Source organism: Salvelinus alpinus, chromosome 5 (assembly GCF_045679555.1).
Source record: "Salvelinus alpinus chromosome 5, SLU_Salpinus.1, whole genome shotgun sequence".
Lineage (NCBI taxonomy): Eukaryota > Metazoa > Chordata > Actinopteri > Salmoniformes > Salmonidae > Salvelinus > Salvelinus alpinus.
The window spans coordinates 10,895,336-10,920,143 of NC_092090.1; the positions used below are offsets into that span (position 1 = coordinate 10,895,336).

The 24,808-nt window shown below is 45.7% G+C and overlaps 3 protein-coding genes across 6 annotated transcripts in view; 1 reads left to right on the forward strand and 2 right to left on the reverse strand.

Moving 5' to 3' along the window:
- Positions 1-24,808, forward strand: part of homer2 (homer scaffold protein 2) — a 127,952-nt gene that overhangs the window by 80,159 nt on the left and 22,985 nt on the right. For all 3 annotated transcript variants that reach the window (XM_071400559.1, XM_071400560.1, XM_071400557.1), the window contains exons 5-6: positions 2,667-2,806; positions 5,320-5,476. In XM_071400559.1, coding sequence (XP_071256660.1) covers positions 2,667-2,806; positions 5,320-5,476 — 297 coding nt within the window. The remainder of the gene's footprint in view (positions 1-2,666; positions 2,807-5,319; positions 5,477-24,808) is intronic.
- On the reverse strand, positions 6,774-13,739 carry LOC139575530 (uncharacterized). The gene is made up of 2 exons (XM_071400556.1): positions 7,405-13,739; positions 6,774-6,829 (listed from the first exon to the last, which is right to left on the reverse strand). The coding sequence occupies exon 1, from the start codon at positions 13,678-13,680 to the stop codon at positions 7,711-7,713; it is 5,970 nt and encodes a 1,989-aa protein (XP_071256657.1). The 5' UTR covers positions 13,681-13,739; the 3' UTR covers positions 6,774-6,829; positions 7,405-7,710.
- LOC139575529 (uncharacterized) lies at positions 13,883-22,649 on the reverse strand. Of its 2 annotated transcripts, none has more exons than XR_011674967.1 (2): positions 14,514-22,649; positions 13,883-13,938 (listed from the first exon to the last, which is right to left on the reverse strand). XR_011674967.1 is itself a non-coding variant. In XM_071400555.1 (2 exons), exon 2 carries the CDS (start codon positions 20,787-20,789, stop codon positions 14,820-14,822), a length of 5,970 nt encoding a protein of 1,989 aa, XP_071256656.1. In that variant the 5' UTR covers positions 20,790-21,047; positions 21,623-22,649; the 3' UTR covers positions 13,883-14,819. The 2 variants fall into 2 exon arrangements, 1 of the variants encoding a protein (XP_071256656.1); XM_071400555.1 differs by having other exon boundaries at positions 13,883-21,047; positions 21,623-22,649.

The window sequence follows — 24,808 nt, forward strand, 5'->3', positions numbered from 1 at the left end:
GTTACTATAACTACATGGTGTCTCAGAGCTGTTCAGTACTAACTAGCTGTTACTATAACTACATGATGTTTCAGAGCTGTTCAGTACTAACTAGCTGTTACTATCTGACTGTTACTAACTACATGATGTTACAGAGCTGTTCAGTACTAACTAGCTGTTACTATCTGACTGTTACTAACTACATGATGTTACAGAGCTGTTCAGTACTAACTAGCTGTTACTATCTGACTGTTACTAACTACATGATGTTACAGAGCTGTTCAGTACTAACTAGCTGTTACTATCTGACTGTTACTAACTACATGATGTTACAGAGCTGTTCAGTACTAACTAGCTGTTACTATAACTACATGGTGTCTCAGAGCTGTTCAGTACTAACTAGCTGTTACTATAACTACATGATGTTTCAGAGCTGTTCAGTACTAACTAGCTGTTACTATCTGACTGTTACTATAACTGCATGGTGTCTCAGAGCTGTTCAGTACTAACTAGCTGTTACTATCTGACTGTTACTAACTACATGATGTTTCAGAGCTGTTCAGTACTAACTAGCTGTTACTATCTGACTGTTACTATAACTACATGGTGTCTCAGAGCTGTTCAGTACTAACTAGCTGTTACTAGCTGACTGTTACTATAACTACATGGTGTTACAGAGCTGTTCAGTACTAACTAGCTGTTACTATCTGACTGTTACTATAACTACATGATGTTTCAGAGCTGTTCAGTACTAACTAGCTGTTACTATCTGACTGTTACTATAACTACATGGTGTCTCAGAGCTGTTCAGTACTAACTAGCTGTTACTATAACTACATGATGTTTCAGAGCTGTTCAGTACTAACTAGCTGTTACTATCTGACTGTTACTAACTACATGGTGTCTCAGAGCTGTTCAGTACTAACTAGCTGTTACTATCTGACTGTTACTATAACTACATGGTGTTACAGAGCTGTTCAGTACTAACTAGCTGTTACTATCTGACTGTTACTAACTACATGGTGTCTCAGAGCTGTTCAGTACTAACTAGCTGTTACTATCTGACTGTTACTAACTACATGGTGTTACAGAGCTGTTCAGTACTAACTAGCTGTTACTATCTGACTGTTACTATAACTACATGGTGTCTCAGAGCTGTTCAGTACTAACTAGCTGTTACTATAACTACATGGTGATTCAGAGCTGTTCAGTACTAACTAGCTGTTACTATCTGACTGTTACTATAACTACATGGTGTCTCAGAGCTGTTCAGTACTAACTAGCTGTTACTATCTGACTGTTACTATAACTACATGGTGTTACAGAGCTGTTCAGTACTAACTAGCTGTTACTATCTGACTGTTACTATAACTACATGGTGTCTCAGAGCTGTTCAGTACTAACTAGCTGTTACTATAACTACATGGTGTCTCAGAGCTGTTCAGTACTAACTAGCTGTTACTATCTGACTGTTACTATAACTACATGGTGTTACAGAGCTGTTCAGTACTAACTAGCTGTTACTATCTGACTGTTACTATAACTACATGGTGTCTCAGAGCTGTTCAGTACTAACTAGCTGTTACTATAACTACATGGTGTCTCAGAGCTGTTCGGTACTAACTAGCTGTTACTATCTGACTGTTACTATAACTACATGGTGTCTCAGAGCTGTTCAGTACTAACTAGCTGTTACTATAACTACATGGTGTTACAGAGCTGTTCAGTACTAACTAGCTGTTACTATCTGACTGTTACTATAACTACATGGTGTCTCAGAGCTGTTCAGTACTAACTAGCTGTTACTATCTGACTGTTACTATAACTACATGGTGTTTCAGAGCTGTTCAGTACTAACTAGCTGTTACTATCTGACTGTTACTATAACTACATGGTGTCTCAGAGCTGTTCAGTACTAACTAGCTGTTACTATAACTACATGGTGTTTCAGAGCTGTTCAGTACTAACTAGCTGTTACTATCTGACTGTTACTATAACTACATGATGTTACAGAGCTGTTCAGTACTAACTAGCTGTTACTATCTGACTGTTACTATAACTACATGGTGTTACAGAGCTGTTCAGTACTAACTAGCTGTTACTATCTGACTGTTACTATAACTACATGATGTTTCAGAGCTGTTCAGTACTAACTAGCTGTTACTATAACTACATGGTGTCTCAGAGCTGTTCAGTACTAACTAGCTGTTACTATCTGACTGTTACTATAACTACATGATGTTACAGAGCTGTTCAGTACTAACTAGCTGTTACTATAACTACATGGTGTCTCAGAGCTGTTCAGTACTAACTAGCTGTTACTATCTGACTGTTACTATAACTACATGGTGTCTCAGAGCTGTTCAGTACTAACTAGCTGTTACTATCTGACTGTTACTATAACTACATGGTGTCTCAGAGCTGTTCAGTACTAACTAGCTGTTGCTATCTGACTGTTACTATCTGACTGTTACATGGTGATTCAGAGCTGTTCAGTACTAACTAGCTGTTACTATCTGACTGTTACTATCTGACTGTTACATGGTGATTCAGAGCTGTTCAGTACTAACTAGCTGTTACTATCTGACTGTTGCTATAACTACAGATGGCTGGAGTCTGACTCAGCTGTATGAAGCAGAATCATCCTCTGGTATATGCCATGATAAATTCTCCTCCCCCTCATCCAGGAGTCGGGGCGTGAGACCCCCTCGTCCAACCAGGCCTCCAGTTTCAATGGGACGGATGATGAGAAGATCTCCCACGGAGGACCGGAGACCGCAGCGCTGATGAGCGAGAATGACAAACTCACGGCCACTGTGGAACAGAGGTAAGGAGGGAGGGGGAGAGGTAAGGAGGGAGGGGGAGAGGTAAGGAGGGAGGGGGAGAGGTAAGGAGGGAGGGGGAGAGGTAAGGAGGGAGGGGGAGAGGTAGTTAAGGAGAGGGGGGATAGAGGTAGTTAAGGAGAGGGGGGATAGAGGTAGGTAAGGAGAGGGGGGATAGAGGTAGGTAAGGAGAGGGGGGATAGAGGTAGGTAAGGAGAGGGGGGATAGAGGTAGGTAAGGAGAGGGGGGATAGAGGTAGGTAAGGAGAGGGGGATAGAGGTAGGTAAGGAGAGGGGGATAGAGGTAGGTAAGGAGAGGGGGATAGAGGTAGGTAAGGAGAGGGGGGATAGAGGTAGGTAAGGAGAGGGGGATAGGGGTAGGTAAGGAGAGGGGGATAGAGGTAGGTAAGGAGAGGGGGATAGAGGTAGGTAAGGAGAGGGGGATAGAGGTAGGTAAGGAGAGGGGGATAGAGGTAGGTAAGGAGAGGGGGATAGAGGTAGTTAAGGAGAGGGGGGATAGAGGTAGGTAAGGAGAGGGGGGATAGAGGTAGGTAAGGAGAGGGGGATAGAGGTAGGTAAGGAGAGGGGGATAGAGGTAGGTAAGGAGAGGGGGATAGAGGTAGGTAAGGAGAGGGGGGATAGAGGTAGGTAAGGAGAGGGGGGATAGAGGTAGGTAAGGAGAGGGGGGATAGAGGTAGGTAAGGAGAGGGGGGATAGAGGTAGGTAAGGAGAGGGGGGATAGAGGTAGGTAAGGAGAGGGGGGATAGAGGTAGGTAAGGAGAGGGGGGATAGAGGTAGGTAAGGAGAGGGGGGATAGAGGTAGGTAAGGAGAGGGGGAATAGAGGTAGGTAAGGAGAGGGGGGATAGAGGTAGGTAAGGAGAGGGGGATAGAGGTAGGTAAGGAGAGGGGGGATAGAGGTAGGTAAGGAGAGGGGGGATAGAGGTAGGTAAGGAGAGGGGGGATAGAGGTAGGTAAGGAGAGGGGGGATAGAGGTAGTTAAGGAGAGGGGGGATAGAGGTAGTTAAGGAGAGGGGGGATAGAGGTAGGTAAGGAGAGGGGGATAGAGGTAGGTAAGGAGAGGGGGGATAGAGGTAGGTAAGGAGAGGGGGGATAGAGGTAGGTAAGGAGAGAGGGGATAGAGGTAGGTAAGGAGAGGGGGATAGAGGTAGGTAAGGAGAGGGGGGATAGAGGTAGGTAAGGAGAGGGGGGATAGAGGTAGGTAAGGAGAGGGGGATAGAGGTAGGTAAGGAGAGGGGGATAGAGGTAGGTAAGGAGAGAGGGGATAGAGTTAGTTAAGGAGAGGGGGATAGAGGTAGGTAAGGAGAGGGGGGATAGAGGTAGGTAAGGAGAGGGGGGATAGAGGTAGGTCAGGAGAGGGGGATAGAGGTAGGTCAGGAGAGGGGGGATAGAGGTAGGTCAGGAGAGGGGGATAGAGGTAGGTCAGGAGAGGGGGGAGGGGGTTAACAACAGGCTCAAGACCACCGTGGAACAGAGGTCAGTAAACATTTCAACACACATCATAGAACATGGAGAACCCACAGAACATTGAGTTCAGGTGAACTTAAAAGACCTTAAAGACCCTAGTAGGTGGTGATAATGGCAGGCCACATTTGAGGTTTTCCAGGTAGTTTTACAAATCTCTAACAACATCCGCTTGCTGCAGAGAGATGGAAGGTCTTAGTCCATGGACTACAGACTGCTAAGAGCAGCGAAGAAAGATTGTGTTACGTAAACCAACTGCCAGGGAATGATCTGACACATGATGTTGTAGAAAGCGGTGGTACGGGTTTGTCTGCATTCGTTAGTATGGAGCTAGATTTACCCCAACCAACCAGCCATGCACACTGAAACGAACAGCCATGCACACTGAAAGGAACAGCCATGCACACTGAAAGGAACAGCCATGCACACTGAAAGGAACCGCCATGCACACTGAAAGGAACAGCCATGCACACTGAAAGGAACAGCCATGCACACTGAAAGGAACAGCCATGCACACTGAAAGGAACAGCCATGCACACTGAAAGGAACAGCCATGCACACTGAAAGGAACAGCCATGCACATTGAAAGGAACAGCCATGCACACTGAAAGGAACAGCCATGCACACTGAAAGGAACAGCCATGCACACTGAAAGGAACAGCCATGCACACTGTAAGGAACAGCCATGCACACTGAAAGGACCGTGTGACTTTATATGCATTGGTAGGTTTTGACCCTAAATTGTGTTGAAAACATTAATCTCTCTCTCCCCTCTCTCTCTCCCCCCTCCCCTTTCACTCTCTCTCCTCCCCTCCTCTCTCTCTCCCCCTCAATCTCTCTCCCCTCCTCTCACTCTCCCCTCTCTCTCTATCCTCTCTCTCTCCTCCCTCCCCTTTCGCTCTCTCTCCCCCCTCCCCTTTCGCTCTCTCACCCCCCCCTCACTCTCCGCCTCCTCTCTCCTCCTTTCTCCCCCCCTCTCTCTCTCTCTTTTTCCCCTCTCTCTCTTCTCTCTATCTCTCTCTCTTCTCCCCCCCAGTAACACCAATGCTAAGAAGTTGGAGACAGAACTCCAGACTCTACGGGACAGTAATGCTCGGCTGGTAGACGCGCTAACAGAGTCCTCCGCTAACGTAGAGATCTGGAAGAAACAACTCAACACCTGCAAGGAGGAGAGCGACACACTGAGGGAAAAGGTAATATAGAGGACCCTACATAGAGCTATCTACATAGAGGACCCTACATAGAGCTATCTACATAGAGGACCCTACATAGAGCTATCTACATAGAGACACTATAGAGGACCCTACATAGAGCTATCTACATAGACACTATAGAGGGCCCTATATAGAGCTATCTACATAGAGACACTATAGAGGACCCTACATAGAGCTATCTACATAGCTCTATGTAGGGTCCTCTAGTGTCTATCTACATAGACACTATAGAGGACCCTACATAGAGCTATCTACATAGAGACACTATAGAGGACCCTATGTAGACACTATAGAGGGCCCTACGTAGAGCTATCTACATAGAGACACTATAGAGGACCCTACATAGAGCTTTCTACAGAGACACAATAGAGGACCCTACGTAGACACTATAGAGGACCCTACATAGAGACGCTATAGAGGACCCTACATAGAGCTATCTACTTAGACACTATAGAGGACCCTACATAGAGCTGTCTACATAGCCACAATAGAGGACCCTACGTAGACACTATAGAGGACCCTACATAGAGCTATCTACATAGAGACACTATAGAGGTTCCATCTCCTCTGATCTAGAGCTACAGATCTACATAGAGCAGCAGTAATAACAGGGAAAACATTAATTAGTTGTCTCAACAAGAACATTGATGAATGAAAATGTATTTATGTAAGTTCCAATAATTCTAATGGAAGCTGATGGAGTTCTAGAATGTTCTGAATCATGTCTGATTCTAAACCAAACAGAAGTTATAGCAGTTAGCATGCTGAGCTAATTCCTATGATTACATATCTAACTACAGTTTCTCTTAATGTCTCAACACCCACCATACAGATAGACTGTACATTAGAATGATGCTCTGTTGTACTCTCAGCAGGGAGGCAGGGAACAGTAGGACTCCTGTCAATTACAGCTCATTTCCCTTTCAGATCAGAGTGTGGGATGCTGCTGAGGCATGGATACTGGACTCAAAAAACACATTCCTCTTCTGCACTGTAGTTACTATACGTAGGGTCCTCTATACTGTCTTTGTAGATAGCTCTATGTAGGGTCCTCTATAGTGTCTCTATGTAGATAGCTCTACGTAGGGTCCTCTATAGTGTCTCTATGTAGTTACTATACGTAGGGTCCTCTATAGTGTCTATGTAGATAGCTCTATGTAGGGTCCTCTATAGTTGTCAAGTTTTGACCTCTTTCTTGTGCAATTCCCCACTTGAAAAGGACAATCCCTCCACGTGAAGATTTTAACTGGATTTCACTCAATAAACAGCCATAGAATCAGTTGCTTGTCTTTTATTTACCATTCTTTGGTTGGCAGTAAACAGGTGAAAAACCTCAAAAAAGAGATGACAAATACAAGTTACTATTTGAGTTGCCAGCCTAATTAAATACACAAAATTATCCACATCCACCTCAGAAACACATTTCTGCCATTATCAAATACAAGGTTTCCACTGTTAAGCAAATGTTTCCCAAAATAGAAACCCACCATTTTTAATCAAATGAGCAGAATCAGTACACTTTTATCCAAATTTGCATTTTAGCCAAACACATTCAAAATACCTCTAGTAGCAAAAAACCACACTTATTTTCTAATCAGCAGTTAAGCAGACAAATCCTACATCTTTTAGCCAAAGATTTTCCAGACTATACATTTGTTACTGAATTAAGAACTTGGTTTACTAAGATTTCTACAAAGTTTAACTTACTTTTAACCATTTCAAACAAGTTCTATCAACAATGAATTTGGCTCTTCTTACTTTATACCACACAAACAACATTTGAAGTTATAAATACCACTGCAAAAGTCCTATCAAAGTTAAGAGTTAAGAGTCTGTGTTTTCCAGAGTATCATTAGCAGTGCACTGCTTAAGTCAGTATAGTCAAGCATGGCCAATATGGCGCTTACCGGCTGTCTTTCACAGTTTTGTGAAGGGCTTGGACTTGCACAGTCACCTTGATCACATAGATGAAGTTTCCTTGGTCTTGTGGTGCTATAAATGCTCCTTTCACTGCGTTCTAAAGACAACAGCAGAGCCAGGTGCTGGCACGCCCAGATTGCCTGGAAGATTTGTTCCACCTGGTTCACCACTGATTGAAGGAGGAGGAGTTTCACCACTGAGGAGCTCCCAGGCAGTTTGACAGCACACCTCCCACTCAATCTTCCCACGGGAACCGATGGAAAGATTGTAAATCAGCACCTACATACTGCCGGTCAGCTCCGAGTTTGATCCTCAACTGGTAGCAAGACAACCAAGCGTCGAACATCTCTGTGCAGGACTGTTGTTTGCGTAGCTTCTTTCAGGACTTTGGCCGATGGTCGGTTTAGTGCGGGTTTTGTGACAGGAAGGCAGGAGCTTTGGACCACTTTGACGTTCACGTCTCGAACAATGCCCTTAGCATCTGGATTAACGCTCATCACCCGTCCTAGTTTGAATTGGCCCCTCATTGCATTTTGGTCACACAACCAGACAATATCTCCGACAGCAACGTTGCGATATGAAGTGTGCCATTTACTTCTCAGAAATAAGTTTGGGCCGGCAAGCTGGCTCCAAGACCTCCAGAACTTGTTGACCTGGTTCTGCATCTCTCTGAGTCTCTTGTAAGGGTAGTTCGCAAAGTCAAATGTTCTGATCTCACCGCTTGGAGAGGCTCGGCCCAGGAGAAGTGTGTTGGGTGACACATACTGCACGCTTTCTTCATGGCTCTGCACCCTGGCATCTATTGGGCATTCGTTGGCAAGGTTTGCAGCAAGTTGTAGTGTTGTCTGAAGCTCGCTGTAGCTAAGGCCAGTGTTGTTGCCCAGGCTCTGCAGTGCCTTCTTGAGAATGCGAACAGCGGCTTCAGCAGCCCCATTGCGGTGAGGTGAGTCAGCAGGGTGAATTGTCCACTCCCATTTGGTACCTTTTTGAGCCGACATCTCTTCTATTGAAGTTCTATTCTGAGCATCCAGGAACTGGTACAGCTCTCTTAGGACAGGTTTGGCGCCGATGAAGTTTGTCCCTGGGTCGGACCAGATCTTTCTTGGGTGCCCTCTAATTGCAGTAAAGCGTTGGTAAGCCATCAAGAAGCTCTCTGTCGACATTGTGTTGACCAGGTCTGCATGAATTGCCCTGCTGGCCATACAGCTGAAGACGACACCCCACACTTTCATTGAGACCCGTTTCTTGATGTCATCTTTGACAAGGTACGGTCCGAAGAGGTCGACTGTAGTGAACTCGAACGGAGCTGCAGGTGTGGCTCTTTCAGCAGGTAAGTCAGCCATTACCTGTTCGCACCTTCTTGCTCTTGACTTTTTGCAGAAAAGGCAGTTATCCACTACTTTTTGGGAAATTTTCCTTCCTTGGATGACCCAGGCTTTCCTCCTCATTTTCAGCAGGGTTGCAGCCACACCTTCATGACCCTCCTCGTGCGCCTCCCGTGCCAATAAAGTAGAGACCCATGCATTGAAAGGCAGAAGGGGAACTGCAGCGCCATCCTCCCTGAAGCCATGGATTCTCCCACCGCAGACTAGTAACCCAGATTCTGGCTCTCTGTACACAACCAAGCGGTCCGTAGTGGTAGTTGGGAACGTCACCCCCTCTTGAGCAGCAAGATAGATGTCTCTTATTGCCTCTTGACGTTCTGTGGCGGTGATAACTCCTTTTGTGGGAATCGCCTCCCACTTTGGGGTCTCGATGGACTTTGTTGCAGATCCAAACTTTTTGGCGGCTCTCCAGATAAAAGCAACAGTCTTGATTAGACACTTTAGGCTACTAAAGCGCCTCTCATCCACCAAGTTTAGGACAGCTGCACCAGCAGGAAATCGTCCCACAAGACTTGGAAGACTTATTTTCGCTCGGGCTCTGGTGAGTGCTGCCACAAATGACTTCTTTTGCATATTGTTAATGCTCTCTCGAGCTGTCACAGACACATCTTTTGACGACATAATTGGCCACTCGCTCTCTGGAAGATATAGAAACTCTGGCCCTTGCTGCCACTCTGAATGGGCATCAAGTTCCTTTGGCCCAGCTCCTCGAGTGATAATGTCGGCTATGTTGAGTGGTCCAGGGATCCACCACCAGTCCTGTAGCCGTGTGCTCTCTTGGATCTCTCCAATTCTATTAGCGAAGAAAGTCTGAAATCCATAGCTTTCACGCTGGATAGCTCCAAGAACAGTCTGACTGTCTAACAAATGGTACCACCTTTTTATCTGGATCTGGGTATGCTGTTCAAAGTACTTTTTCAGGCGGCTTGCAAAGACTGCACCGCAAAGTTCCGCTTTGACTGCATCCCCCTTCTGGTCTAGTGGTGTCAGCTTTGCTTTTGACTCCACTAGTCGAATTGTTAATTGTTTGTTGCAGTTCCACCGCAGATAGAGGACAGCACCATAGGAGCTTTCACTGCCATCTGAAAAAGTGACAGCGACTGGTTCAGTTGTTGCCTTTGGTGGAGTAAGAGCTCTTGGGAACATTACTTTGCTTAGCTGGACGTACTCCTCAAAAATTCCAATTGCATCTTTGCGGAGCTCATCCGACAGGGGAAGGTCCCATGTGTCCTTGACCATGCTGCACTTTGGTTTTGCCTCTTGGAATGCCCTTCGGACCAAGATAGCCCCTCTTTGCTTTGATGGCGTTGTCAGGCCAACTGGGTCGTACAAACCAGCAACTTGACTCAGCAGTTCACGTCTTGTCAGCGGGTCTGGTGTCTGTGCTCGTACTTCTTCTAGCAGTAAGTCTTGCCCAAGTCTCATCTTTTTCTTCCGCCTGGAGAAGTTGACCCTCACCATGACATGCAACATGTCTTCATCCACAATGTAGCCGAGACCGAGCGCCTTGTTGTCTTCCTCCTTAAGCTGATTTGGCAGGACAACAACATTTGGTGATGCCTTTTCTCTTTCTCCTTTATTTTGGCCTGAGAAGACCCAAGGCTTCAGTGCAAACCCTCCTGCTTTTAGAATCAGCTCCACATTCTTTGTGATGACTTCGAGTTTTTCACGGCAGTTGTGGAATGTCAAGATGTCATCGACGTAGCTGTGCTCATGTAATACTTGGCATTCATCTGTGAGGTGGCTGAATTGAGGCAGGTTAGCCGTCTCCCTCATGGCCAGTTGTGCTATGCACCCTGCTGGCTTGTCCCCGATATTCACTCTGGTTATGGCGTATTGTTCCACCTCATCGCCCTCTGAATCCCGCCACAAGAACCGGTGTAGATGGACTTCCCTCTCCTCGAGCCACACAGAATTGTACATTTTTCTGACGTCTCCTAGAGCGGCGTAGGAGCCTTGGCGGAACTTGAGGAGGACAGCTCGAATCGGATTGAGAACGTCAGGGCCTTTCATCAGAAGGTCATTGAGACTTTGGCCTTTGTACTTCTGACTGCTGTTCCAGACAAGTCTTACCGGAGTTGTAACAGAGTGGGGGTTGGGTGCGATAAGATGACTAATATACCAGACAGGTCCATTCCAGTTGGTTAGATCCTCTTTGGTCAGCTTTCTTGCAGCCCGGCGGTCAACCATTTCGTGGACTTGAGCACCATAGGCTTTTTTCCACTGCGGTTCTTTGGCGAGCTGTCTCTCTGTTCTGAGAAAGGTTGCCTCCACTGCTTTTATGTTGTTTGGCAATGTAGATGGGTCAATGAGCCATGGATTCCTTGCATGCCAGCGTGGACTATCACTGTGGTCATCAGCACCAACATAAGTCAGGCCATCCTTAACAACTTCCAGCTCCCTTTCTTCAGCCAGAGTCATTTCTTTGCCACCAAGTTGACAACTGCCGCAGCGACATCCTCCACATTTTGGGGTGCAGGGGGCGCCAATGCTATCCCATCTCCACCACTCAATAAAATCCCGAGTGGAAATAGCAGAATAAGAAGACTTGATGGTAGGTTTGGCGCAGATATGTTCTTCATACATCAATGCTGCTGCTCTCATGGATCTGGCGAAGTGCGCTCTGGACTGGTGTGCTGTAACTGTAGCCTCTTCAAACAGACCAGGGTGTGTCCCTGCAATTGTCTTTCCCAATGGCCCATCCCATAGTACAAGGTCCCCAACGGTGCGTATTTTCTGTGGGACCAGTCGCCCTTCCTTATGGCTTATCAAAAGCTGTATCTGTCTTGGTCTAACAAGTTCATTTTGGGGGACATCTGGAAAGAATTTTTGGAGTCTTTTGGCTGTCACATGTTTGTGAATCTCTGCAATGCTGTCCAAACCATAGCAGAGGAGTTGGTGGGATCTGACATTGCCTTGCTCTGTGCGGACCCGGATCTTTAGGAGGTACCGTTTTGTGGTGACTTGAACTTTCATTCCTCCCACACCATGGACAACAAGGGTTATGGCTTCACTTCTAAGGTTCAAACGATCAGCTGCATCATGAGTTATATAGTTTGTATCCGATGCCAGGTCGATCAAAGTCCCAACTTTTTGTCCTGCATTGGCCGTGACCTCTAAGAGCATCATGATGACTGGCCACTCCACTATTCCATTCTCTGCTAGAAGACTGGGTTGGTTGGACACAAGAGAGGTTCTGGCTATAGTGTTGCAAAAGGCATTGCAACACTTCTCTGCAAATTCAGGTGAGAGACTTTTAATGAACTCTTCTTGGGCTTGGGTATAACGCTCTCTTGTGTCACCTCCCACTTTGCTGTTATTGGACCTCTGGACGACATTCCCTTTGGATGTACCAGCTCTCGGGCAGAGGTAATAGTGGTGTTCTGTAGCACGCTGTTCTATGCAGTCTGGCCTCCTGCACAGAAACTCTGATTTACAATAGTCACCTTCCTTGTGAATCTCCAGGCATCTTTTGCAGGCTCCCAGCTTCCTGACAGCATCTCTTTTCTCTGACAGCTTAAGCGTGCGAAACTTTTGGCAGAAAAATAGCCTTTTCTTATGCTTGCAGTCTCCGCAGACCACACATCCTTGAGCCTGGTCGCTTAGTTGGGTGGAGGTTCTGGTTCGAGCTTGCCGAGGTTCAGATTTCGGTTTTGGTTCCTCCTCTCTCAGTTGGTCCAGCTTCTCATAGATGGCTTCTTGACCTCGAAGAAACTTGTGGAGGTAGTCAAATCGCTTGTCTTCTTCAGCTTCATCACCTTTGCCAGCTACATGAAGAAGCCATTCCTTCTTCAGGCCATCAGGAAGTTTACTCTCTATTGTCTTTGTTACAAGAGGGTTCTTTATAGCACCGGTCTTGCCAAGCTCGTTCAGATCGACCAGGGCTTTTTCTACAGATTGGATGAGCTCAACAATCCTCCTGGGCTGGTTACCTTTAACTGCTTGGAGTCTTTGGAGCTCTTCTACTATCTCAAGGGCTATAGTTGTCTTATTTCCAAAGCGGTTCTCCAAGACCCGGAAAACCTCCTCAGCAGTTGTGTAAGTTGTAAGGTGAAGGTCTCGTATGGTCTTCTCATCCACACTGTCGAGAAGTTGGAACTTTTTAACCTCTCTGGATCCAGTAGGTTCTCCCTGCATCTGGAGCGCTTCCCAGTCTTTTTTCCACCGGTGAAACTCTCGGCGGATGCCAGAAAACTTTGGGAGGGCAGCAGGCTTTAATTTAATTGCTGGTGTGGCCACAGAACTGTTTGAAGTAGTACTCAATCTGCTGGTTTCTCCTCTAACGTGTGCCCCTGTAAAGTCTGCTTGTCTTATTGTGAGATTTGGCAGGATAGTTTCAAGGTCTTTGATACGACTCTGGAAATGTTGTTGCTCTGCTGGGGGGGCCCAGCACTTCCAATGTTTATGCACCTCCTTCGCAGCCTTCACAAGATTCTCTAGTTGTCCGATCATGAAGAGATATGCATCTGGGTTTTTACTTGGGTCCACAGCTCCCACGTTTTCTGCTTGCGACTCTGCTGTTGTAATTGCTTGTGTCAGTTCATATTCCCCGAAATTGGCCCACAATGTCTTTTGTATGAGGTCCTTTAGCTCTTGCAGTTTTTCCTCACACTCTTTGGCTGTTTTGACCAAGTCAGACTTCTGCTGCTCGCTCAACTTCTCTGCATCAGAGTTTTCTTCAATACATTGCCCCTCTACATCATCGTTGGCTTCCAGGACTTTGCCAGCTTCTGCAGTGAGCTTCCTAAAATTGTCTCTGAGCTCCTCTTTTGACATCATTGTATGCATTCGTAGCACATTATTGGCCAGACGGGAAAACTGACGCTTCGCTGATGTCCTTGCGGTCTTTAGCTGCTCCACCAGTAATGAATCAGCCATTTCAATCACAGCAGCAGGCGGGAACAGTCTTTACTTGTCTCTCTGGACACGTGTGGTCACTTTTCTGGTCCTTTTCCAGTCTTGAGCCACGGTTTTTCACTGTCAAGTTTTGACCTCTTTCTTGTGCAATTCCCCACTTGAAAAGGACAATCCCTCCACGTGAAGATTTTAACTGGATTTCACTCAATAAACAGCCATAGAATCAGTTGCTTGTCTTTTATTTACCATTCTTTGGTTGGCAGTAAACAGGTGAAAAACCTCAAAAAAGAGATGACAAATACAAGTTACTATTTGAGTTGCCAGCCTAATTAAATACACAAAATTATCCACATCCACCTCAGAAACACATTTCTGCCATTATCAAATACAAGGTTTCCACTGTTAAGCAAATGTTTCCCAAAATAGAAACCCACCATTTTTAATCAAATGAGCAGAATCAGTACACTTTTATCCAAATTTGCATTTTAGCCAAACACATTCAAAATACCTCTAGTAGCAAAAAACCACACTTATTTTCTAATCAGCAGTTAAGCAGACAAATCCTACATCTTTTAGCCAAAGATTTTCCAGACTATACATTTGTTACTGAATTAAGAACTTGGTTTACTAAGATTTCTACAAAGTTTAACTTACTTTTAACCATTTCAAACAAGTTCTATCAACAATGAATTTGGCTCTTCTTACTTTATACCACACAAACAACATTTGAAGTTATAAATACCACTGCAAAAGTCCTATCAAAGTTAAGAGTTAAGAGTCTGTGTTTTCCAGAGTATCATTAGCAGTGCACTGCTTAAGTCAGTATAGTCAAGCATGGCCAATATGGCGCTTACCGGCTGTCTTTCACAGTTTTGTGAAGGGCTTGGACTTGCACAGTCACCTTGATCACATAGATGAAGTTTCCTTGGTCTTGTGGTGCTATAAATGCTCCTTTCACTGCGTTCTAAAGACAACAGCAGAGCCAGGTGCTGGCACGCCCAGATTGCCTGGAAGATTTGTTCCACCTGGTTCACCACTGATTGAAGGAGGAGGAGTTTCACCACTGAGGAGCTCCCAGGCAGTTTGACAGCACACCTCCCACTCAATCTTCCCACGGGAACCGATGGAAAGATTGTAAATCAGCACCTACATACTGCCGGTCAGCTCCGAGTTTGATCCTCAACTGGTAGCAAGACAACCAAGCGTCGAACATCTCTGTGCAGGACTGTTGTTTGCGTAGCTTCTTTCAGGACTTTGGCCGATGGTCGGTTTAGTGCGGGTTTTGTGACAGGAAGGCAGGAGCTTTGGACCACTTTGACGTTCACGTCTCGAACAATGCCCTTAGCATCTGGATTAACGCTCATCACCCGTCCTAGTTTGAATTGGCCCCTCATTGCATTTTGGTCACACAACCAGACAATATCTCCGACAGCAACGTTGCGATATGAAGTGTGCCATTTACTTCTCAGAAATAAGTTTGGGCCGGCAAGCTGGCTCCAAGACCTCCAGAACTTGTTGACCTGGTTCTGCATCTCTCTGAGTCTCTTGTAAGGGTAGTTCGCAAAGTCAAATGTTCTGATCTCACCGCTTGGAGAGGCTCGGCCCAGGAGAAGTGTGTTGGGTGACACATACTGCACGCTTTCTTCATGGCTCTGCACCCTGGCATCTATTGGGCATTCGTTGGCAAGGTTTGCAGCAAGTTGTAGTGTTGTCTGAAGCTCGCTGTAGCTAAGGCCAGTGTTGTTGCCCAGGCTCTGCAGTGCCTTCTTGAGAATGCGAACAGCGGCTTCAGCAGCCCCATTGCGGTGAGGTGAGTCAGCAGGGTGAATTGTCCACTCCCATTTGGTACCTTTTTGAGCCGACATCTCTTCTATTGAAGTTCTATTCTGAGCATCCAGGAACTGGTACAGCTCTCTTAGGACAGGTTTGGCGCCGATGAAGTTTGTCCCTGGGTCGGACCAGATCTTTCTTGGGTGCCCTCTAATTGCAGTAAAGCGTTGGTAAGCCATCAAGAAGCTCTCTGTCGACATTGTGTTGACCAGGTCTGCATGAATTGCCCTGCTGGCCATACAGCTGAAGACGACACCCCACACTTTCATTGAGACCCGTTTCTTGATGTCATCTTTGACAAGGTACGGTCCGAAGAGGTCGACTGTAGTGAACTCGAACGGAGCTGCAGGTGTGGCTCTTTCAGCAGGTAAGTCAGCCATTACCTGTTCGCACCTTCTTGCTCTTGACTTTTTGCAGAAAAGGCAGTTATCCACTACTTTTTGGGAAATTTTCCTTCCTTGGATGACCCAGGCTTTCCTCCTCATTTTCAGCAGGGTTGCAGCCACACCTTCATGACCCTCCTCGTGCGCCTCCCGTGCCAATAAAGTAGAGACCCATGCATTGAAAGGCAGAAGGGGAACTGCAGCGCCATCCTCCCTGAAGCCATGGATTCTCCCACCGCAGACTAGTAACCCAGATTCTGGCTCTCTGTACACAACCAAGCGGTCCGTAGTGGTAGTTGGGAACGTCACCCCCTCTTGAGCAGCAAGATAGATGTCTCTTATTGCCTCTTGACGTTCTGTGGCGGTGATAACTCCTTTTGTGGGAATCGCCTCCCACTTTGGGGTCTCGATGGACTTTGTTGCAGATCCAAACTTTTTGGCGGCTCTCCAGATAAAAGCAACAGTCTTGATTAGACACTTTAGGCTACTAAAGCGCCTCTCATCCACCAAGTTTAGGACAGCTGCACCAGCAGGAAATCGTCCCACAAGACTTGGAAGACTTATTTTCGCTCGGGCTCTGGTGAGTGCTGCCACAAATGACTTCTTTTGCATATTGTTAATGCTCTCTCGAGCTGTCACAGACACATCTTTTGACGACATAATTGGCCACTCGCTCTCTGGAAGATATAGAAACTCTGGCCCTTGCTGCCACTCTGAATGGGCATCAAGTTCCTTTGGCCCAGCTCCTCGAGTGATAATGTCGGCTATGTTGAGTGGTCCAGGGATCCACCACCAGTCCTGTAGCCGTGTGCTCTCTTGGATCTCTCCAATTCTATTAGCGAAGAAAGTCTGAAATCCATAGCTTTCACGCTGGATAGCTCCAAGAACAGTCTGACTGTCTAACAAATGGTACCACCTTTTTATCTGGATCTGGGTATGCTGTTCAAAGTACTTTTTCAGGCGGCTTGCAAAGACTGCACCGCAAAGTTCCGCTTTGACTGCATCCCCCTTCTGGTCTAGTGGTGTCAGCTTTGCTTTTGACTCCACTAGTCGAATTGTTAATTGTTTGTTGCAGTTCCACCGCAGATAGAGGACAGCACCATAGGAGCTTTCACTGCCATCTGAAAAAGTGACAGCGACTGGTTCAGTTGTTGCCTTTGGTGGAGTAAGAGCTCTTGGGAACATTACTTTGCTTAGCTGGACGTACTCCTCAAAAATTCCAATTGCATCTTTGCGGAGCTCATCCGACAGGGGAAGGTCCCATGTGTCCTTGACCATGCTGCACTTTGGTTTTGCCTCTTGGAATGCCCTTCGGACCAAGATAGCCCCTCTTTGCTTTGATGGCGTTGTCAGGCCAACTGGGTCGTACAAACCAGCAACTTGACTCAGCAGTTCACGTCTTGTCAGCGGGTCTGGTGTCTGTGCTCGTACTTCTTCTAGCAGTAAGTCTTGCCCAAGTCTCATCTTTTTCTTCCGCCTGGAGAAGTTGACCCTCACCATGACATGCAACATGTCTTCATCCACAATGTAGCCGAGACCGAGCGCCTTGTTGTCTTCCTCCTTAAGCTGATTTGGCAGGACAACAACATTTGGTGATGCCTTTTCTCTTTCTCCTTTATTTTGGCCTGAGAAGACCCAAGGCTTCAGTGCAAACCCTCCTGCTTTTAGAATCAGCTCCACATTCTTTGTGATGACTTCGAGTTTTTCACGGCAGTTGTGGAATGTCAAGATGTCATCGACGTAGCTGTGCTCATGTAATACTTGGCATTCATCTGTGAGGTGGCTGAATTGAGGCAGGTTAGCCGTCTCCCTCATGGCCAGTTGTGCTATGCACCCTGCTGGCTTGTCCCCGATATTCACTCTGGTTATGGCGTATTGTTCCACCTCATCGCCCTCTGAATCCCGCCACAAGAACCGGTGTAGATGGACTTCCCTCTCCTCGAGCCACACAGAATTGTACATTTTTCTGACGTCTCCTAGAGCGGCGTAGGAGCCTTGGCGGAACTTGAGGAGGACAGCTCGAATCGGATTGAGAACGTCAGGGCCTTTCATCAGAAGGTCATTGAGACTTTGGCCTTTGTACTTCTGACTGCTGTTCCAGACAAGTCTTACCGGAGTTGTAACAGAGTGGGGGTTGGGTGCGATAAGATGACTAATATACCAGACAGGTCCATTCCAGTTGGTTAGATCCTCTTTGGTCAGCTTTCTTGCAGCCCGGCGGTCAACCATTTCGTGGACTTGAGCACCATAGGCTTTTTTCCACTGCGGTTCTTTGGCGAGCTGTCTCTCTGTTCTGAGAAAGGTTGCCTCCACTGCTTTTATGTTGTTTGGCAATGTAGATGGGTCAATGAGCCATGGATTCCTTGCATGCCAGCGTGGACTATCACTGTGGTCATCAGCACCAACATAAGTCAGGCCATCCTTAACAACTTCCAGCTCCCTTTCTTCAGCCAGAGTCATTTCTTTGCCACCAAGTTGACAACTGCCGCAGCGACATCCTCCACATTTTGGGGTGCAGGGGGCGCCAATGCTATCCCATCTCCACCACTCAATAAAATCCCGAGTGGAAATAGCAGAATAAGAAGACTTGATGGTAGGTTTGGCGCAGATATGTTCTTCATACATCAATGCTGCTGCTCTCATGGATCTGGCGAAGTGCGCTCTGGACTGGTGTGCTGTAACTGTAGCCTCTTCAAACAGACCAGGGTGTGTCCCTGCAATTGTCTTTCCCAATGGCCCATCCCATAGTACAAGGTCCCCAACGGTGCGTATTTTCTGTGGGACCAGTCGCCCTTCCTTATGGCTTATCAAAAGCTGTATCTGTCTTGGTCTAACAAGTTCATTTTGGGGGACATCTGGAAAGAATTTTTGGAGTCTTTTGGCTGTCACATGTTTGTGAATCTCTGCAATGCTGTCCAAACCATAGCAGAGGAGTTGGTGGGATCTGACATTGCCTTGCTCTGTGCGGACCCGGATCTTTAGGAGGTACCGTTTTGTGGTGACTTGAACTTTCATTCCTCCCACACCATGGACAACAAGGGTTATGGCTTCACTTCTAAGGTTCAAACGATCAGCTGCATCATGAGTTATATAGTTTGTATCCGATGCCAGGTCGATCAAAGTCCCAACTTTTTGTCCTGCATTGGCCGTGACCTCTAAGAGCATCATGATGACTGGCCACTCCACTATTCCATTCTCTGCTAGAAGACTGGGTTGGTTGGACACAAGAGAGGTTCTGGCTATAGTGTTGCAAAAGGCATTGCAACACTTCTCTGCAAATTCAGGTGAGAGACTTTTAATGAACTCTTCTTGGGCTTGGGTATAACGCTCTCTTGTGTCACCTCCCACTTTGCTGTTATTGGACCTCTGGACGACATTCCCTTTGGATGTACCAGCTCTCGGGCAGAGGTAATAGTGGTGTTCTGTAGCACGCTGTTCTATGCAGTCTGGCCTCCTGCACAGAAACTCTGATTTACAATAGTCACCTTCCTTGTGAATCTCCAGGCATCTTTTGCAGGCTCCCAGCTTCCTGACAGCATCTCTTTTCTCTGACAGCTTAAGCGTGCGAAACTTTTGGCAGAAAAATAGCCTTTTCTTATGCTTGCAGTCTCCGCAGACCACACATCCTTGAGCCTGGTCGCTTAGTTGGGTGGAGGTTCTGGTTCGAGCTTGCCGAGGTTCAGATTTCGGTTTTGGTTCCTCCTCTCTCAGTTGGTCCAGCTTCTCATAGATGGCTTCTTGACCTCGAAGAAACTTGTGGAGGTAGTCAAATCGCTTGTCTTCTTCAGCTTCATCACCTTTGCCAGCTACATGAAGAAGCCATTCCTTCTTCAGGCCATCAGGAAGTTTACTCTCTATTGTCTTTGTTACAAGAGGGTTCTTTATAGCACCGGTCTTGCCAAGCTCGTTCAGATCGACCAGGGCTTTTTCTACAGATTGGATGAGCTCAACAATCCTCCTGGGCTGGTTACCTTTAACTGCTTGGAGTCTTTGGAGCTCTTCTACTATCTCAAGGGCTATAGTTGTCTTATTTCCAAAGCGGTTCTCCAAGACCCGGAAAACCTCCTCAGCAGTTGTGTAAGTTGTAAGGTGAAGGTCTCGTATGGTCTTCTCATCCACACTGTCGAGAAGTTGGAACTTTTTAACCTCTCTGGATCCAGTAGGTTCTCCCTGCATCTGGAGCGCTTCCCAGTCTTTTTTCCACCGGTGAAACTCTCGGCGGATGCCAGAAAACTTTGGGAGGGCAGCAGGCTTTAATTTAATTGCTGGTGTGGCCACAGAACTGTTTGAAGTAGTACTCAATCTGCTGGTTTCTCCTCTAACGTGTGCCCCTGTAAAGTCTGCTTGTCTTATTGTGAGATTTGGCAGGATAGTTTCAAGGTCTTTGATACGACTCTGGAAATGTTGTTGCTCTGCTGGGGGGGCCCAGCACTTCCAATGTTTATGCACCTCCTTCGCAGCCTTCACAAGATTCTCTAGTTGTCCGATCATGAAGAGATATGCATCTGGGTTTTTACTTGGGTCCACAGCTCCCACGTTTTCTGCTTGCGACTCTGCTGTTGTAATTGCTTGTGTCAGTTCATATTCCCCGAAATTGGCCCACAATGTCTTTTGTATGAGGTCCTTTAGCTCTTGCAGTTTTTCCTCACACTCTTTGGCTGTTTTGACCAAGTCAGACTTCTGCTGCTCGCTCAACTTCTCTGCATCAGAGTTTTCTTCAATACATTGCCCCTCTACATCATCGTTGGCTTCCAGGACTTTGCCAGCTTCTGCAGTGAGCTTCCTAAAATTGTCTCTGAGCTCCTCTTTTGACATCATTGTATGCATTCGTAGCACATTATTGGCCAGACGGGAAAACTGACGCTTCGCTGATGTCCTTGCGGTCTTTAGCTGCTCCACCAGTAATGAATCAGCCATTTCAATCACAGCAGCAGGCGGGAACAGTCTTTACTTGTCTCTCTGGACACGTGTGGTCACTTTTCTGGTCCTTTTCCAGTCTTGAGCCACGGTTTTTCACTGTCAAGTTTTGACCTCTTTCTTGTGCAATTCCCCACTTGAAAAGGACAATCCCTCCACGTGAAGATTTTAACTGGATTTCACTCAATAAACAGCCATAGAATCAGTTGCTTGTCTTTTATTTACCATTCTTTGGTTGGCAGTAAACAGGTGAAAAACCTCAAAAAAGAGATGACAAATACAAGTTACTATTTGAGTTGCCAGCCTAATTAAATACACAAAATTATCCACATCCACCTCAGAAACACATTTCTGCCATTATCAAATACAAGGTTTCCACTGTTAAGCAAATGTTTCCCAAAATAGAAACCCACCATTTTTAATCAAATGAGCAGAATCAGTACACTTTTATCCAAATTTGCATTTTAGCCAAACACATTCAAAATACCTCTAGTAGCAAAAAACCACACTTATTTTCTAATCAGCAGTTAAGCAGACAAATCCTACATCTTTTAGCCAAAGATTTTCCAGACTATACATTTGTTACTGAATTAAGAACTTGGTTTACTAAGATTTCTACAAAGTTTAACTTACTTTTAACCATTTCAAACAAGTTCTATCAACAATGAATTTGGCTCTTCTTACTTTATACCACACAAACAACATTTGAAGTTATAAATACCACTGCAAAAGTCCTATCAAAGTTAAGAGTTAAGAGTCTGTGTTTTCCAGAGTATCATTAGCAGTGCACTGCTTAAGTCAGTATAGTCAAGCATGGCCAATATGGCGCTTACCGGCTGTCTTTCACAGTTTTGTGAAGGGCTTGGACTTGCACAGTCACCTTGATCACATAGATGAAGTTTCCTTGGTCTTGTGGTGCTATAAATGCTCCTTTCACTGCGTTCTAAAGACAACAGCAGAGCCAGGTGCTGGCACGCCCAGATTGCCTGGAAGATTTGTTCCACCTGGTTCACCACTGATTGAAGGAGGAGGAGTTTCACCACTGAGGAGCTCCCAGGCAGTTTGACAGCACACCTCCCACTCAATCTTCCCACGGGAACCGATGGAAAGATTGTAAATCAGCACCTACATACTGCCGGTCAGCTCCGAGTTTGATCCTCAACTGGTAGCAAGACAACCAAGCGTCGAACATCTCTGTGCAGTACTGTTGTTTGCGTAGCTTCTTTCAGGACTTTTGCAGTGGTATTTATAACTTCAAATGTTGTTTGTGTGGTATAAAGTAAGAAGAGCCAAATTCATTGTTGATAGAACTTGTTTGAAATGGTTAAAAGTAAGTTAAACTTTGTAGAAATCTTAGTAAACCAAGTTCTTAATTCAGTAACAAATGTATAGTCTGGAAAATCTTTGGCTAAAAGATGTAGGATTTGTCTGCTTAACTGCTGATTAGAAAATAAGTGTGGTTTTTTGCTACTAGAGGTATTTTGAATGTGTTTGGCTAAAATGCAAATTTGGATAAAAGTGTACTGATTCTGCTCATTTGATTAAAAATGGTGGGTTTCTATTTTGGGAAACATTTGCTTAACAGTGGAAACCTTGTATTTGATAATGGCAGAAATGTGTTTCTGAGGTGGATGTGGATAATTTTGTGTATTTAATTAGGCTGGCAACTCAAATAGTAACTTGTATTTGTCATCTCTTTTTTGAGGTTTTTCACCTGTTTACTGCCAACCAAAGAATGGTAAATAAAAGACAAGCAACTGATTCTATGGCTGTTTATTGAGTGAAATCCAGTTAAAATCTTCACGTGGAGGGATTGTCCTTTTCAAGTGGGGAATTGCACAAGAAAGAGGTCAAAACTTGACAATAGTGTCTCTATGTAGATAGCTCTATGTAAAGTCCTCTATAGTGTCTCTATGTAGATAGCTCTATGTAGGGTCCTCTATAGTGTCTCTATGTAGATAGCTCTATGCAGGATCCTCTATAGTGTCTCTGTATAGATAGCTTTATGTAAAGACCTCTATAGTGTCTCTATGTAGATAGCTTTATGTAGGGTCCTCTATAGTGTCTCTATGTAGACAGCTCTACATAGGGCCCTCTATAGTGTCTCTATGTAGATAGCGCTATGTAGGGTCCTCTATAGTGTCTCTATGTAGACAGCTCTACGTAGGGTCCTCTATAGTGTCTATGTAGATAGATAGCTCTATCCTCTATAGTGTCTCTATATAAACTGAACAAAAATATGATTTTACTGAGTTACAGTTCATAGAAGGAAATCAGTCAATTTAAGTAAATTCATTAATCACATGACTGGGAATACAGATATGCATCTGTTGGTCACAGAGAAAGGGTAGGGGTGTGGATCAGAAAACCTATCTGGTGTGACCAGCATTTGCCTCATGCAGCCCGACACAGCTCCTTCGCATAGAGTTGATCAGGCTGTTGATTGTGGCCTGTGGAACGTTGACCCACCTCCTCTTCAATGTCTGTGTGAAGTTGCTGAATATGGGCGGGAACTGGAACACGCTGTCGTATATGTTGATCCAGAGCATCCCAAACATGCTCAATGGGTGACATGTCTGAGTATGCAGGCCATGGAAGAACTGGGACATTTTCAGCTTCCAGGAATTGTGTACAGATCCTTGTGACATGGGGCTGTGTATGATCAAGCTGAAACATGAGGTGATGGCGGTGAATGAATGGCAGGACAACGGACCTCAGGATCTCGTCACGGTATCTCTGTGCATTCAAACTGCCATTGATAAAATGCAATTGTGTTCATTGTCCGTACTTTATGCCTGCCCATACCATAACCCCACCTCCACCATGCAGCACTCTGTTTACAACGTTGACATCAGCAAAATGCTCGCCCACACAACGCCATACCCGCTGTCTGCTATCCGCCCAGTACAGTTGAAATGGGATTCATCTCTGAGGAGCACACTTCTCCGGTGGCCATCGAAGGTGAGCGTTTGCCCACGGAAGTCTGTTAACGACGCCGAACTGCAGTTCGGTCAAGACTCCGGTGAGGATGACGAGCACTTGCATGAGCTTCCCTGAGATGGTTTCTGACAGTTTCTGCAGAAATTCTTCGGTTGTGCAAAACCCCACAGTTTCATCAGCTGTCCGGGTGGCTGGTCTCAGACGATCCCTCAGTTGAAGAAGCTGGATGTGGAGGTCCTGGGTTGGCGTGGTTACACGTGGTCTGCGGTTGTGAGGCAGGTTGGATGCGGCTTAAGGTAGAGAAATGAACATTACATTCTCGTGCAACAGCTCTGTTGGACATTCCTTCAGTCAGCATGCCAATTGCACGCTCTCTCAAAACGTGAGACATCTCTGGCATTGTGTTGTGCATTTTAGACTGACTTTTTATTGTCCTCAGCACAAGGTGCACCTGTGTAATGATCATGCTGTTTAATCAGCTTCTTGATATGCCACACCTGTCAGATGGAAGGATTATTTTGGCCGAGGAGAAATGCTCACTAACAGGGATGTAAACACAATTGTGCACAAAATGTACGATTTTTAGTGCGTATGAAACATTTCTGGGATCGTTTATTTCAGCTCATGAAACATGGGACCAACACTTTACATGTTGCGTTTTATAAATCTGTGTTGTTCGGTGCCATTTTTAAGATGGAGGACTATTTCTGTTATTTATGAGCATGGCTTTATATCTATTACAGCATATTGGATGACTGTCATTCATATTCACCCAGTTCAATGAAACAGTGATAGGTTTAGGTTACTGTCATTCATATTCACCCAGTTCAATGTAACAGTGATAGGTTTAGGATACTACATGATACTCATATTTTCCCTGTACCAATCATGAGGTTGCTACAACCTAGCCTGGAAATTAACATTTATAACACAGGTCTAGAGACAAATTGTAGTAAGCGGTTGAGAACCATGAGCCTCCTAGGTTTTGTATTGAAGTCAATGTAGCCAGAGGAGGACGGAAGCTAGCTGTCCTCCTAGCTACACCATGATGCTACTCTACAGAGTGCTGTTGAGACTAC

Bases quoted from the DNA above. Each gene is read 5' to 3' on its own strand.
- LOC139575529 (XM_071400555.1), bottom strand. From the start codon at position 20,789: ATGGCTGATTCATTACTGGTGGAGCAGCTAAAGACCGCAAGGACATCA.
- LOC139575530 (XM_071400556.1), bottom strand. From the start codon at position 13,680: ATGGCTGATTCATTACTGGTGGAGCAGCTAAAGACCGCAAGGACATCA.